Source organism: Colletotrichum godetiae (assembly GCF_030913485.1).
Source record: "Colletotrichum godetiae strain CBS 193.32 chromosome Unknown BDP55scaffold_21, whole genome shotgun sequence".
NCBI classification, from domain to species: domain Eukaryota; kingdom Fungi; phylum Ascomycota; class Sordariomycetes; order Glomerellales; family Glomerellaceae; genus Colletotrichum; species Colletotrichum godetiae.
The window spans coordinates 117,856-131,240 of NW_026851269.1; the positions used below are offsets into that span (position 1 = coordinate 117,856).

The 13,385-nt window shown below is 53.5% G+C and overlaps 5 protein-coding genes across 5 annotated transcripts; 2 read left to right on the forward strand and 3 right to left on the reverse strand.

Moving 5' to 3' along the window:
- Positions 1 to 176: 176 nt before the first annotated feature.
- On the reverse strand, positions 177 to 1,640 carry BDP55DRAFT_704198 (RTA1 like protein-domain-containing protein). The gene is made up of 3 exons (XM_060577994.1): positions 1,238 to 1,640; positions 927 to 1,175; positions 177 to 861 (listed from the first exon to the last, which is right to left on the reverse strand). Exons 1-3 carry the CDS (start codon positions 1,389 to 1,391, stop codon positions 398 to 400), a joined length of 867 nt encoding a protein of 288 aa, XP_060429394.1. The 5' UTR covers positions 1,392 to 1,640; the 3' UTR covers positions 177 to 397.
- Positions 1,641 to 2,348: 708 nt separating this feature from the next.
- On the forward strand, positions 2,349 to 3,670 carry BDP55DRAFT_693939 (uncharacterized protein; the record flags this gene model as incomplete). Its single annotated transcript, XM_060577283.1, has 5 exons — positions 2,349 to 2,373; positions 2,645 to 2,932; positions 3,002 to 3,184; positions 3,265 to 3,473; positions 3,509 to 3,670. The coding sequence occupies 5 exons, from the start codon at positions 2,349 to 2,351 to the stop codon at positions 3,668 to 3,670; spliced, it is 867 nt and encodes a 288-aa protein (XP_060429395.1).
- A 296-nt stretch (positions 3,671 to 3,966) lies between these two features.
- On the reverse strand, positions 3,967 to 6,586 carry BDP55DRAFT_153366 (uncharacterized protein). Its single transcript, XM_060565621.1, has 3 exons — positions 5,240 to 6,586; positions 5,106 to 5,187; positions 3,967 to 5,052 (listed from the first exon to the last, which is right to left on the reverse strand). Exons 1-3 carry the CDS (start codon positions 6,131 to 6,133, stop codon positions 4,406 to 4,408), a joined length of 1,623 nt encoding a protein of 540 aa, XP_060429396.1. The 5' UTR covers positions 6,134 to 6,586; the 3' UTR covers positions 3,967 to 4,405.
- A 1,015-nt stretch (positions 6,587 to 7,601) lies between these two features.
- Positions 7,602 to 8,159, reverse strand: BDP55DRAFT_153412 (uncharacterized protein). The gene has a single exon (XM_060565622.1). The coding sequence runs from the start codon at positions 8,011 to 8,013 to the stop codon at positions 7,615 to 7,617; it is 399 nt and encodes a 132-aa protein (XP_060429397.1). The 5' UTR covers positions 8,014 to 8,159; the 3' UTR covers positions 7,602 to 7,614.
- A 3,449-nt stretch (positions 8,160 to 11,608) lies between these two features.
- Positions 11,609 to 13,288, forward strand: BDP55DRAFT_552217 (major facilitator superfamily transporter; the record flags this gene model as incomplete). The annotated part of the gene is made up of 4 exons (XM_060569187.1): positions 11,609 to 11,703; positions 11,760 to 11,887; positions 11,938 to 13,004; positions 13,064 to 13,288. 4 exons carry the CDS (start codon positions 11,609 to 11,611, stop codon positions 13,286 to 13,288), a joined length of 1,515 nt encoding a protein of 504 aa, XP_060429398.1.
- Between the last annotated feature and the right edge of the window lie 97 nt (positions 13,289 to 13,385).

The window sequence follows — 13,385 nt, forward strand, 5'->3', positions numbered from 1 at the left end:
GATGGATTGAGGTTTTGCAAAACTAAGGCATAACTCTAGATATCAATGGAGACCCGTCCGCCGATTAGCTGAATATGTACACTTCAAATTCCTTTACAATTACACTGCTGATGTTCTCAAGGCTTTTCCAAATCATGGAACTGACTGGGCATCGGAAGAAATTTGTCATACAACGTGGACTACTTCTTATAGGCCCAGGGCAGCATTTACCTCATCTATATCTCGTGACAACTATGGATACCCTTGTTGACTCCTAGGCTAGTATCTAAAGTAAAATCCAAACGCTTACACTTTCAGTTCCTCCACCCATCAGCTCTCTAGACCGCGTGATAAAGTCCCATTACAGACTGTCCTTGTTCGTCTGAACTTCTTAAAGCTCCAGGCTTTAGGCTGCAATCTACCTTCGAAGTCTAAACGCACCATCATCCTCCTGATTCGAAACAGCCCCGAGAGGAAATCTTTCCTCATCTTTGAAAGTGATGGGTGGAACAATACGCCCCGGAAACCAAACATTGAAAGCCGCAGCACATAGGAACATGAGCGATGTATCGAGACAGTACAGATACACCTCTGTAGTCTGAAGCACGCCTTCCCGTCCCTCGGCGAACTCAGCCACCCGGAAGATTGACCGAGCAAGAATGAGGAACGAGGTGGCATAGAGCACCATGATGAACTGTCTCCACGGCCGTCGCCCGTTCATGCTCATTGCCGTTGGGTGTTTGATGATTCGATGGTGAAAGACCGAGATGGATACGATGAAGGCTGCGAAGAAGAGGATTTGAATTCCGAGACCGACGAGTATAATATTCTGACCGCGGTCGAGTCCGTCTTTATCACTTGCGCCGGAGAGGATGCCTCCACCTGTTGCATAATGAGTCAGTCCTTCCATTAAGATCACAGATGACGACGATGAAGACTGGGCTTACCGATGCACTGGAAGGCGAACGAGAACACATCTCCGAAAACAAAGATCTTCGTCAGCCATCTAACAGGAATAAGTGATAGATGGCCCGCTTCCAATGAGTCGATAATACGGCCTAGGAGCATATAGATTGATGCGGCGTACAGTGCCGGGGCAAGCAACGGTAGAAGAGTCTGGATGATGAAGGGGACTTTTGACCAATTCGGCGTTTCGGACGCATTCATTGCTCGACTCCCATATCCAATGCTTTCAACTATGCGACAGCTTAGCAACGATTGTGCCACAAGAATTCACTGGGTTCTGGGGGCTTCTTACAGTTAACACCTATGAAAAAGGCGATCCAGTACCAGGTCTTCGCCCGCTTGAGCTGAATGGAGTGTATTACACCGCTAATGCCAAATAGTACGGCGAAGGTGACCGCTGCCGCGAGAGACGGATCGTAAGGATACTTGGAAGGCGGCTGATCCATTGTTGCGCGTGCAATCTTCTCTGTTGTATGGAAGAAGCTTGTTCACGTTGTTAGCTGATTTTGGAGTTCCTTGTGCAACTACGAGACCATCATTCTTTTATAAAGAGCCATGTTGTGATATCGATCCCCGTGGATATGCGCTGGCTGATCTATTCACGGTGTTCCTGTTACAACGCCTTGTATCATGAACAACATCAGAGGCTGGTGTTGAGGCAGTGCTCGGGTTCCAATTTCCCAATCCGCCCCTAGTGTCCCCGGGGAAAATATAGTTCGGGGAGTTTAGATGTTCAAAGTGCGGGCCTTACATAGTTGCCGAGCCGGTGTCAAAGTAAGCATACGAGATTGACAGGGGCTAAGCCGCCCTCCGCGTTCTTCCCATACACCGATGTCTTCACGTTATGTCCGAAACGTCGCTATGGAGATCTTGACTCGATGGTGACATTGGAGTACTCAGCCATGCTCTGGGTGACGACGCAATAGATTATCAATGGATCAACCTATACATCTTGAGATGGCGGCGTATCACGGCCTGTTTCGACAGGGCTGGAAAACGCAAACCCCGTAGAATTGGGTTTTGAGGAACGCTTTGCCAGCTGAGCATACGCGTCACCCTGCCTTCAGCTTGCTTCAGCTCTCTAGCCCTAAATGATTGTTTGCTGACGATCTGGCTGCCAAGTTGTGAGAGGGGCCGGAACTGAGCTTATGAGAGGCTTGTCGATTTAGGGTTCAGGCCGCGGTGAATGCGAGCTGTTCCTGATGGCCTTGGCAACTGAATCTCAGACGTAGACCCGATGTGGCAAGACCCTCCAGATGAACTAGTCTCATGCTAGATGAAAGTTGACACCCGCTATCTGACTCTCTGCCATAAGGTAATTATCCGAGGTCTTTGTTATGATACACAAAGCGACGAGTGAGATTGCCATTATTACTCAGTGATGGCTACACCCACAATATATAATGGATGCCATCCTATTCATACTTGGTACGTGTATTGCCAATCATGCCGTGTACATTTAAATGATAGAAAGGAGGATCCTTAGGTGTCCTCGTTCACCTGCTCTATCTAAGAAGTCATCCACGGAGCATTTTCAGTTTCCATCTCATGCATTTGATGCCCTCACATTTTCTCCTTTGGACTCAGAATAGGTTGTGCCTTGGAGATCTTCAAGCCCGACAACCACAGCACATACCTCAATGTTGGTGCCTCCTACAGAACATTCATCAAGACAGAGAAACCACATGCGAACGAGAAGACCAAAAGACTCGCGTCCCCTCAGTCTACAACTTAACCCTCGACCAAACGAGCGGTTCCCACTGGACATCAGCCTTCCTCACAACAATCACAGGAGCCCAATACCTCGCCCTCTCCCGCATCCTCGGCTCAATCTGCAAATCCTCCCTTCTGAACCTTGACACCCTCGAATATAGCAACGACCTCAACTATGGAACAGCCCTTCAGAACGCAACCACCAGGACCTACCAAAACACAACCGCCTCTTCCTCCAACCCAGCAGCAGGCTTCCACGTCTCAGCCGGAAACGGTAACTGCGCTCTAGGTTCCACCTTTGCAGACCTCATCACAGAAATGTACACCTCCGGCTGAACCCCAGACTACGCATACAACCTCACCTGGCAAGGCACCTCCAAAGTCCTCTTCAACGGTGGCAACGCAGCCTTCACCCTTGGCCCAAACTTTGCAAACCCCACAGAGTGGTCTGTCCCCGCCAGCACGACCTCCGGCACCCTCACCCTCAGTAACATCGAGACCATCACCATCGACCCAGCCCGCTCACGTACGACCACCAAAAGGGCGCCGGCGCCCCCCAGAAATGGACCTGATTCCAGTTGCACTTCCCCAACTCGTCGACGAAAGCAAGTATCTGGTCCTACGGCTTCGGTGCACCCTCGCACCAGCTTTACCAATTTGCAACGATCCGTGTGGGTGAAGAATTGCACTACGTCCTGCCATTCGATATGGAGACGCGGGGCTGCAGCGGTTGGACGTCTCCGAAGTCAAATATCACGTACCCCCAGCGCTGGGAACTCAGGTTTGAGAATGGGGATGTGCTTGATATCAAGTCGGTGAGGAGGACCAGGAGATTTATGGGATGCGGCAGCTAAGTGACACTGTTTACGCGGGGTATGTTAATGTTTCTGGGAAGTTTCTGGGGCAGGAGGTTGGGTTTGGGGTCGTGGAAATGATCAAGCTGATTGGAGATTATCCGGACATTAAGATGTGCTGGGCTGCTTGTTGCACATTGCACACCGGAAGAGAATGAGAGGGAGATCGCGTACAAGAGAGAGAGAGTTGAGATGTGATACTGGAGAGCTTGAGGATGTTTCCCTTCGTCTTGGCTCTGAATCCCAATTTCAGAGCACCGTTTCCACCGCTGCTTCACAGTAATTAATGCGTTTAACTTCTAGTTGATGTTTTTGCCAGTACAAGTGGACAATACCGAGCAAGGCGTTCGTACATACGTCTACAGATCAGTAGTGATGTTGTAGTTCAAGAATAGGCAAGGTGAGATGGTCGATATCCCATCGATTAAAGATATAAGTCATAAATTAGTAACCTGCGCCATCTAACCAAAAAGAGTATACCTGCAAGTCGTCCAGTACCTGGAAGCGATGAACCACGTCCCGAAAGCTGGGCTAGGACATGTGAAACTATCGGGCTGCCAATCCCATCCATACATGTATGCAAATCCCTTCCAAGGATCGCAAAACCAACGAGTTCCTTTTTTTTCTATTGGGGAATAATAATGGTAAAATCGTCCTGGAAACCATTTGCCGTCCTGAAAACAAATGCAACAAAGTCCATCTCGTAATGTACGAGGTCTGTAAATCGCCTTCTGTACATTGAATCGCGTACTTAACAACAAGTCATGCGCCTGACCATTGCAGTACCCTTACGTGAGAGTTGCCAGCATGGCGCGCATGATTCCAGGAGGAGGACCTGGGAACTCTCGCGTTAGCCTGGGCTCTGCTTTGACAAGACGGTGACGAAGCGTACCTTAGTAGTACTTTGGTACGCTGATGGCCATCCTACCTTTCTTGTCCTTCTCGATCCGCACTCCGCGACGCGGCTCCTCCACCTTCTCGACCTTCTCCTCGAAGAGGACGACAGCGCCATCGGGCATCTGCTCAGCACGGACGAGTTCGCGGCTCCTTCCGTGCTTGCGGTCGTGAAGCTCAGCCTCGAGAGCCTTAATCTCAGATCTGATGTTCTTGCGAGACCGAGACCGGCTACGGCGACGCTCAGCAACGGCCATGGGTCCAATGGGAACCTCCTCGCTGTACTCTCGGCGCTCGTAGACGACTGGTGTTGCGGTCGTTGACGTTGTGTAGGACGTGGAGCTGCGAGCGGGGGAGACATCGCGAATGATGGTAGTCTTGTTGACAACCTCTTGGACGGGAGCCGGGGGTGGTGGAGGGGGTGCCTCATAGTAGACGGAAGGGGCATGATGATGAGAAGAAACGACAGTCGGGGGCGCGGGAGGCGGCGCCACTGAAGCAGGCGCTGGTGGAGGAGGAGGGGCATGGATCACAGTCGGGGGCGGTGGGGGGAGGGCAGCAACCGGTGGAGGGATTGTGTAAATCTCCTCGTGGCGTTCTTCATGCTTGCCTGCCGATGATCGTGCTGCGGCAATCTCCAGTTCACCTAGCATCATGTTAGATGTAGTCAACCAACTGTAGACACATATTTTCACTTACTCTGCTTGTACTCCTCGCTGAGCTTCAGAAGTTCGTCAATGTTGTCCTGGCCAAGAGCCTTGAGGACGATGACGGTATTACCCTGGGGTGTCTGTTAGTCGAGGTTCAGTGCACTAGATTGAATCGGAACTTGCCTCTTCAATGTAAGGATACTCCAAGTCGATGAGCGCACGCTTGGAGACTAGGCGTTGGGGAATGCGAGTCTTGCCCTTCTTCGGGTATGAGCTACGGACGGTCGTCGCGGTCTTTGTGGTGGTGCTGGTCGACCTGCTGGAGGTGCTGCTTGATCGGGAGCTGCTTCGGTGCGAACTCTTCCTAGTTGACCTTGACACCCTAGACTCGCGGCTGCGGTCTCTGCGTCGGCGTGAGGTGACGACCTCGCGCTCCTTCACTCGCTCAGGCATACCGCGGAACTCCTCGTCGCCATAGAAGCCTGGCTCGGCGATCTGGATCTCGTCGTATCGTTGAGATGGTGCGGGGCCCAGCTGGCGGGTGCGGGGTAGAGGGATTGGAACGTATGGAGGAGCCCGGTAATCGTCGCGAGGGCGAACATCCTCTCGGCGGGCTGGCGGGGGGTATTCCTCACGCTCGTAAAAGCGGAGGGGACGACGGTCAAAGGTGTCGAGGGAAGACTGGCGACGGAGCATGGTCGGGCGACGTGGTGGCGAGGCCTCACGGACTTCGCGCTGCTCCTTTTCGAAGAAAAGGCGACGGTCGAACTCCCGGTCCAAAGGCTCTCCGCGACGGGGGCCATAACGGTCTTCTTCAACGTAGCGGCGGTCTCTTACAATGTCCTCTTCGTATCCGCCGCGGTGTCCACGATCAAATGGACCGCGGTCGAAGCGTTCATCTGAGTGATCTCTGCCGCGGCGAGGCGGTGGGCGATAGTCGTCACGTTCCTCGAAGCGGCTTCTCTCTTCGAATCTGCTTCGTTCATCGGGATAGCGACGGTCATCTGGATAGCCACGGTCCCGCTCCCGTTCTTGCATGAAGCGGTCGCGGTCCCAGCGTTCAGCACGGCCGGCCATTTTGATTGTTGGTAAAGGTAACGTATAGGTGGGTGAGAACAAAACGAAGTTCGATCTCGGGTATCACAAAATACTGCTGAAAAAACTAGCGGTGGTCGTGGAATTAGAGATTCGGGATGTCACTGGTGATGGGTTGTTCCCGGGATGTTGTGGAATGATCGGGTGATGGCAGGAGTTCGTGGGTGCGAGTCTCGAGAGAAGTCGCTCGTATTGTGAGAGTCGAGAATCAGAGCGATGACGACACCTCGAGGGAGAGAGGGATAGAAGAGAGCGAAGAAAGAGGGGAAAAGCGGGAATACTGTGTGTGGTCCAATGTCGCAGCAGAGAGCGAGTTAGTGAGTGGTGGAATGGCTGGCCCCCTAACGTAAAGGTATGCGAACCCAGGCCAATAGCGCCGGTAGTGTCGGTGAAGGCCGTTGACCCGCCTTGGATCCAGTGAGCTATTTTGGAATTTGGATTGGATAATGGAGTAGCGGCGCCGCCCTGCGTTGGAGTGGCGTGCGAGTGGCTTCTTCCAGGGTTTATGAGACTTGGTATGTGACACTGTAACACTGGCAGTGTATGGAGTGAGGTGCCGTAGTGAGAGGTATGCGGCGGTGATGGGTGAGTGAGTGGGTGAGCGAGTGAGAGAGTGTGTGCGTGTGAAAAGCAGGACAGGTGATAAACCCCTCCTCGTCGTTTGGCTGACTGATGTGTGGTGATGAGCGAAGACGGGTGATGCGATGAAAAGCCGGACTGAGCTCGTCGAGTGACTGGACTCGGTGTTCTAGACTCTCTTGTGTGTGTCGTGTGTGGTGGTAGGCGTGGGTAGCAATCGGCCTATGAGAAGGCAATGTGAAGCCAGGAAGCAACCTGGAACTCTACCAGCTGACCTCACGAAACTGGGCCTTTGACTGCAGACCCGATAATGGTCCTCCGTCTTCGACACTCCCCAACAACGGTCCTGGAACTGACTGTTCTTGATGAACCACCGGAGTTGCGAAATGTGATGCAGGCTGTCGCACTGGGTCCAAGCCGTGAGTTGTGTCGTTTTAAGGGTCCTTGCGAAAAGAGAACAGACAGGCGGAAGGGTGGTGGCTGGGAAGAAACGAGGCGGTTTTGTAGTTTTAGTCTTGGACAACCACGGAGATTTGTGGTGGAGTGGAAAAGCAGGCTTCTTGGAACGACGGAAGCCAGGACAGGGTTGGCTTGGCTCGTCAGACTGTACGAGGAAGATGGTGGTGTTGGCGATGCCACTTGAGCGATGATCCCAGCTTGTCTGGCCTTCTCTGGATGGTCCAACGGTTTCTGGTAGTGAGAAGATGGCCGCTGTTAGTTATGCGACGGACGGATGGCCCGCACCTCTCCCGCATGATGGTAGAAACACCAATAGGGATGCGAAAGTGCATCCAAAGTCGATATCCAAAGCCTGTTTCATTGTTGGACAAGCACTTGACCGCAGCATGGCATTTCGCCTGAGGAGCGACAGTGCTTGTCGGTCCTTAACGAGAGTCATCGGCGCCGTATCGGTCATCGCATCCGTCAGTCCAAACTTGGCGGGAGACTACTCCGTAGAGGGCTGTGGCAACAAGGCTACTCCTTGTAGAAAGCCCTTCCCGAGGCCTGCGTCGTTGCTTTTCGCTGCGATTCTGCCCATCTGACCATTCCAGACCCGGTCCAACGCGGCCTTTAGCCTCAGTGGCCCAGCCCGCTTTTGCGCCCTCTCGAACCTGACGTCGCCGCTTGGGCAGCCATCGACGGGGCGCGTCTTTGGAAAAGCGCAGGACCGCAACCAGGGGAGTAAGTCCCAGGACTCCATTCCGGACCAGGTCTGCCAGGCTGCACACAGCGGGATCCCCGTACGGAGCCATGGAGCCCGCTATGGGTGTCCCGTCATCCATGGACCACGGTCCCGTCGTTGGGCTTGAACGGATCGACGTGAAATGGAGAGGATGGGGGATGCCAGACAGTCGGAAGGGTGGGTGGAATCTCGAAAGAGGTTAATTATCGTCTGGGCGGCGTAACAGTGGGATGGGCCGACGTTGGAAACTTCCAAACTCTTCTTCGCTGTCAAAGTGTCTCGCCTTTTCGTCTCGTCTGCGCTTTTGGCATTGCGTTCTCTCCCGCCTCGGCCCTTGCCTTGCGCTTCCCCTCCCGCAGAACACAGTTCGAAACTGGCGGGCTTCTCTGCCGTCACTGTGCTTCTACGGAGTACTGGCTGCGCCAACATACCTTGCTCAGCTCGTCTCTGTGGGGGTTCAAGTTGACCGCCACCCTGCTCGATGACGTCGGGTACCAAATTACTCTGCACTCTGTGTGCCCATTGCCCAACCAGCCGCCGTCGGTCTGGGCCACTGCGGCAGTGATAACTTGATAAGCCGTCCCGGCGCGTGGGATAACAGAGTCGCGAATCGAAAGCCGTGGGTGGATGTGAAGATGGGTCTCTGGAGCCCTGGAAGAATTGTAATTCTCCACTGCCGAAGCGACTTGGGTGCCCGATGGCGGCCCTATTGACCGTTGAGGAGACACTGGGAACCGGGGTGTCCCCATTCCGGGGGAGCGATTGGAGTTTGCGCTTGTGATTTTGGCATTGTTCTCTTTGTGCGAGGGCTGGTGCTTGTCAAATTACAGTTCTACATCACTGGTTGGATACAGACAAAGTACGGATAGAGATTGTTGTAAATTCACGCATGCGGCTTGGGTGAGGTTGACTCGATGGCTGACGAGACTCGGACGAGGCATCTTTGTGCTTTTTGGTTTGGAAGAGAATCCCGTGGGTCTCGAGTCGCCCGTCGGGTCCAACCATTGTATGAAAATGTACGTACTTTTCTGTAAGTTGAGACCTGCAAATGTTCGAGGTGCGTTATCGCAGATAAGCGCCTGCTTATGTCACTGTAGATAAGATAGCGCACGTGCAAGTTCCGGCTCGGTGGGTCGCATCTGCCCAGTCAGGCCGAGTACCCGGTACGTACTCAGGAGGAAGCTCAGGCGATGCTCTCCCCTCCCAATTCTCAACCCATTAACCACGACTCGATTGCTATCGTTCCCGTCCATCATGGCAGCTTCTGGGGACTCCTCCAGATCGACCGCGGATTCTAGACCGGACTGCCGCTTAAACGGGCCATCACCTGGCTGTTGCTTTCTCAAACCAAAACTCTCCAGGAAACTTCAATCAAACCGTTGCCGCCCACAATTCAGGACACCCATCTAGCACCGACCATCTCGAGTCAAGCACAGCACGTTGGACGAAGAGGCCATGCATGTGGTAGATTTTTATCCGCAGCCCTCGCACAACCGTATGAGCGACCAGATCTACGGAATTCGATGCATTTTTGAGGCCTCAACGAACACGCGAGGGGCTCCAGTAGCCGACACGTTTGGTGTGTCTCGACGCCATCTCGCGTGGGACCATGTCAAGTGTCACAGCCACGGCCCAGCCTGGCGGTATTCGCCGCTATCGACGTTAAGCTTAGCTTTTCCCAGGGCTTCTCCAGGTTCTGGGCTTCGGATGCGTCTCTTTTCTTCCCCGGATCGGCTTCCCCCATCAAGAACCCATATCAGTACAGAATCTTGATCGTAAGCAACCACTAGTCTTGGTGGAAGAGATGGGTTTGCAGGGTCAACCACCACGAAGGCAAGGAATCAAGACGAAGCTGCCATAGATAATAATCATTCGACCGCATGGCGCCAAAAATGACCGTCTCCGCGAAACGAGATGAGGCATCTCAGCTGCCAAGGAGAAATGCCCATGGTCTGCCTTGTAAGTTCAAACCCCGTTGACAAAAGCCGTGGACATTTCCCGTACGGCGCAGAGCACCAACCCCGCCAGGCCAAGTCGCAGGGACAAGACTTCCAAACCCCCTTTCCGATAGTCGATGAATTCAGATCCGATGAAAAGCACGCCCTCGCGAAGAGGAATTTGGCGCTCTCTTATACCACCGGTCATTCCGAGCTAGCGGAATACTCAGCAATCCGTTGACCCGTTACGGATTCAGGAATGAATGTGTACTGGCGGACTTTCCGAGGAGCGGATAACCCGGATTTTAGAACGCTCTTCACTGCAAGCAGATATCAGCAAAACGCCTCAACAAGCCAAAGATCAGCTGGTCACAGCATCCGAACACCAAAAGCAAAGTTGGGGAAATGGAAGTTGGGGGTCGACCTGTCGAATGCGAGAGGGGGAGGGGACAGCAACGTGGTCTCCCAGCCTATTCACAACCACGGAGAACTAGACGACGACTAGACTCCGCCGGACCGCAATTTGAGTTCCATCACAACGACTCCAAGGTTGGCACGTCGCAATAGCGGATAAAGCCGCGCGCGTTCATGAGGAAATCAACTCAATCATTCGCGACATCTTCCAATCGGCTCTCCGGAGGGCTTGCATCTGATATATGATGCGGCGCTCAAACCCCGTACATACTTGACCAGGTCCAGCTAGTTCGCATCCGCCCCACGCACGCACGAACAGCAGCTGCAACTGTGCCCAGTGAGGTTTCTCTCCCGTACAGATGCAAGTCCGAATCTAAAGGCCGCGGCCTGTAATCTAAGCTCATACTCTTTTTGCCGACTAGGAGTGCCGATATTCACTCCCGAAACGTGTCGGGAATGGAGCGTGATCTGCATTCCTCCCCACTTACGCCGAGTTGAGCCTAGTCGACATGGAAGGCTGGACAAGGGCTGCTTGCGACCAGAGCCGTTGTCGACGAGTCTGGGGGGAGGGAGAGACACAGGAGCTGGCGCAATGTGATGCTCTATTCGGGAAGCTGCAGTTCTGGCATCTGCTTATCGGCACAGCTGCAAGAGAGACTCGGTCAAATATTCGACTCTGCTGCTGCAGTCGCCTCGAAGAAGCAGCTGATGCAGCGCGTAAACATACATCCATCTATCTCATCACATCGCCAATCTTGCACCATTGTTGCTTGTTCGCCATCCCTGAGACTGGGCATCGTTGTAACGGTCGTAGCAGATCAAATTATCATCTCAACACGTCATCAGAGTGAGCGTCTTCCTCACTGGCTGGCATGTCCCCCGATGTGGGAGTGGAATGGATCCGATAACATGGGCCGCAGTCCTGCAAGTGGTGCTTGGTGCTGGCTTGGTGCCGTTTCCCGAGCTCGCACCCGATGCAGATTGGATGTGAAAAGAGGCGTCCGCTCTTGTGGATGTCTACCCCGCGTTGTTTGGTGTGTGGGATAACCCGTCTGGGGTAGCTAGGTGCCACGCCTCCACCTCCAATCTGGGACAAGGGGAAAAGACAAGGGTCGCTAATGAGATATCTATCTCGCCAGCCTGGACCAGCCTACGGGATTTCCAGCTGGCCCCCTTGAGACAGTGTTTTGTTGAGTCAGTCGTCTCGACATTGAAAAGGGTCTTCATCCCCTGCCAGACTCGAGAGTGGTTTTGTCCCAGGATACCTCTTTGACATCCCGCCAAAGTCGACACTTTGCTCACAAAAGCATTCGGGGCTGAGCGACGCACTGCATTCCCTTCATCATGAGTAACGATAAGCCTACCGTCGAAAACATCGACGATATCAACGCCAAGATGGCACAGAGATCCTCGTACGACGCGAAGCTTGACCCGGAAAAGTAAGACACATACAGCGCACTCATATCCAGGAACCTGGCTAACTCTTTATCGCCAGGCATACCGAACAGGCTATGGCTTACGACCCGACCGTAGAGAGGAAGCTTAGGCTGAAAATCGATCTCATGATTGTGCCAACGGTCGCCCTGCTGTACCTCTTCTGTTTCATTGACAGGGCCAACATTGGTGCGTCTCCTGGTCCATTGCAAGGTTGACAACAACTTACAAGCCCCCAGGAAATGCTCGCATTGCAGGCCTCGAGAAGGACCTCGGTATGGCAGGCTACGATTACAATGGAACCCTCAGCGTCTTCTACGTCAGCTACATTCTGTTCGAAATTCCCGCCAACATCCTCTGCAAGGTCATGGGTCCTGGATGGTTCCTCCCCCTGACCACCTTGCTCTTCGGTATCTGCTCAGTCGGCACCGCTTTCGTCCACACCGTACCGCAGCTCATGGCAGTCCGGTTCCTCCTCGGCATCTTTGAAGCTGGAATGTTGCCGGATATCGCCTACTACCTGTCTCGTTGGTACCGACGATCCGAACTCGCCTTCCGCCTCAGCTTGTACATCGTTATGGCGCCGTTGGCTGGAGCCTTTGGTGGTCTCTTGGCCTCTGCCATTCTCCGTCTCGATAGTTTCGGAAGCGTCCATACATGGCGCATGATCTTTGCCATTGAAGGAATCATCACGATCGGGCTGGCACTCATCGGCTTCGTCACCCTTACCGACCGCCCCGCCTCTGCTCGCTGGCTTACCGAGGCTGAAAAGGATCTCGCCGAGACCCGTGTCCGCTCTGAGCGTGTTGGTCAGACTCAAGTCCTCGACAAGATGGATACCAAGAAACTTCGCCGGGGAATCTTCGCACCTGTTACGCTGGCAACATCGTTTGTCTTCCTTCTGAACAACGTCACTGTCCAAGGTCTTGCATTCTTCCTGCCAACCATCGTCAGGGGAATCTATCCCACGGCGACTGTTCAGCGCCAACAACTCTTCACCGTTCCTCCCTATGTTGTAGGCGCCTTCTTCACCGTCCTCTTACCACTGCTCAGCTGGCGCCTCGACCGGCGACAAATCTTCTTCATGATGTCTGCTCCGCTAGCAATGGTTGGCTATATCATGTTCCTGGCTTCCAAGGACCTCTCGGTACGCTACGGCGCCACCTTCCTCATCACCTCGGCCGTGTTCGCCCTTGGCGCTCTCACAAACGCACAGGTCGCCGCCAACGTCGTTTCCGACACGGCACGAAGTGCAGCAATCGGAACCAATGTCATGTTTGGCAACGTGGGAGGTCTCATTTCAACTGTAAGACTGCTGCTCTCTTCCCTAGTAACCTCTGACTGCCTGCTAACTCGTGGTTTTAGTGGGCCTTCTTGCCATGGGATGCACCCAACTACCCAATCGGCAACGGATTGAACCTGGCGACCTGCAGTATGATCTTGATTACTTCAACTCTCACATTGTTCTGGATGAAGCGAGACAACCGCAGGCGTGCGGCCCGAAACGTCGAGGCCGAATTGCAGGGCTTGTCGAGACAAGAAGAAAGTGATTTGGACTGGAAGCACCCTGCTTTCAGATGGAAGCCCTAGATGGCTTCGGGATGCCTGAATATTAGCTCCAGATGCCTTGTTTATCCATATACCACGCACTCGGAGCTTCCAAACTCCGTCGAATATAATGTTGCAA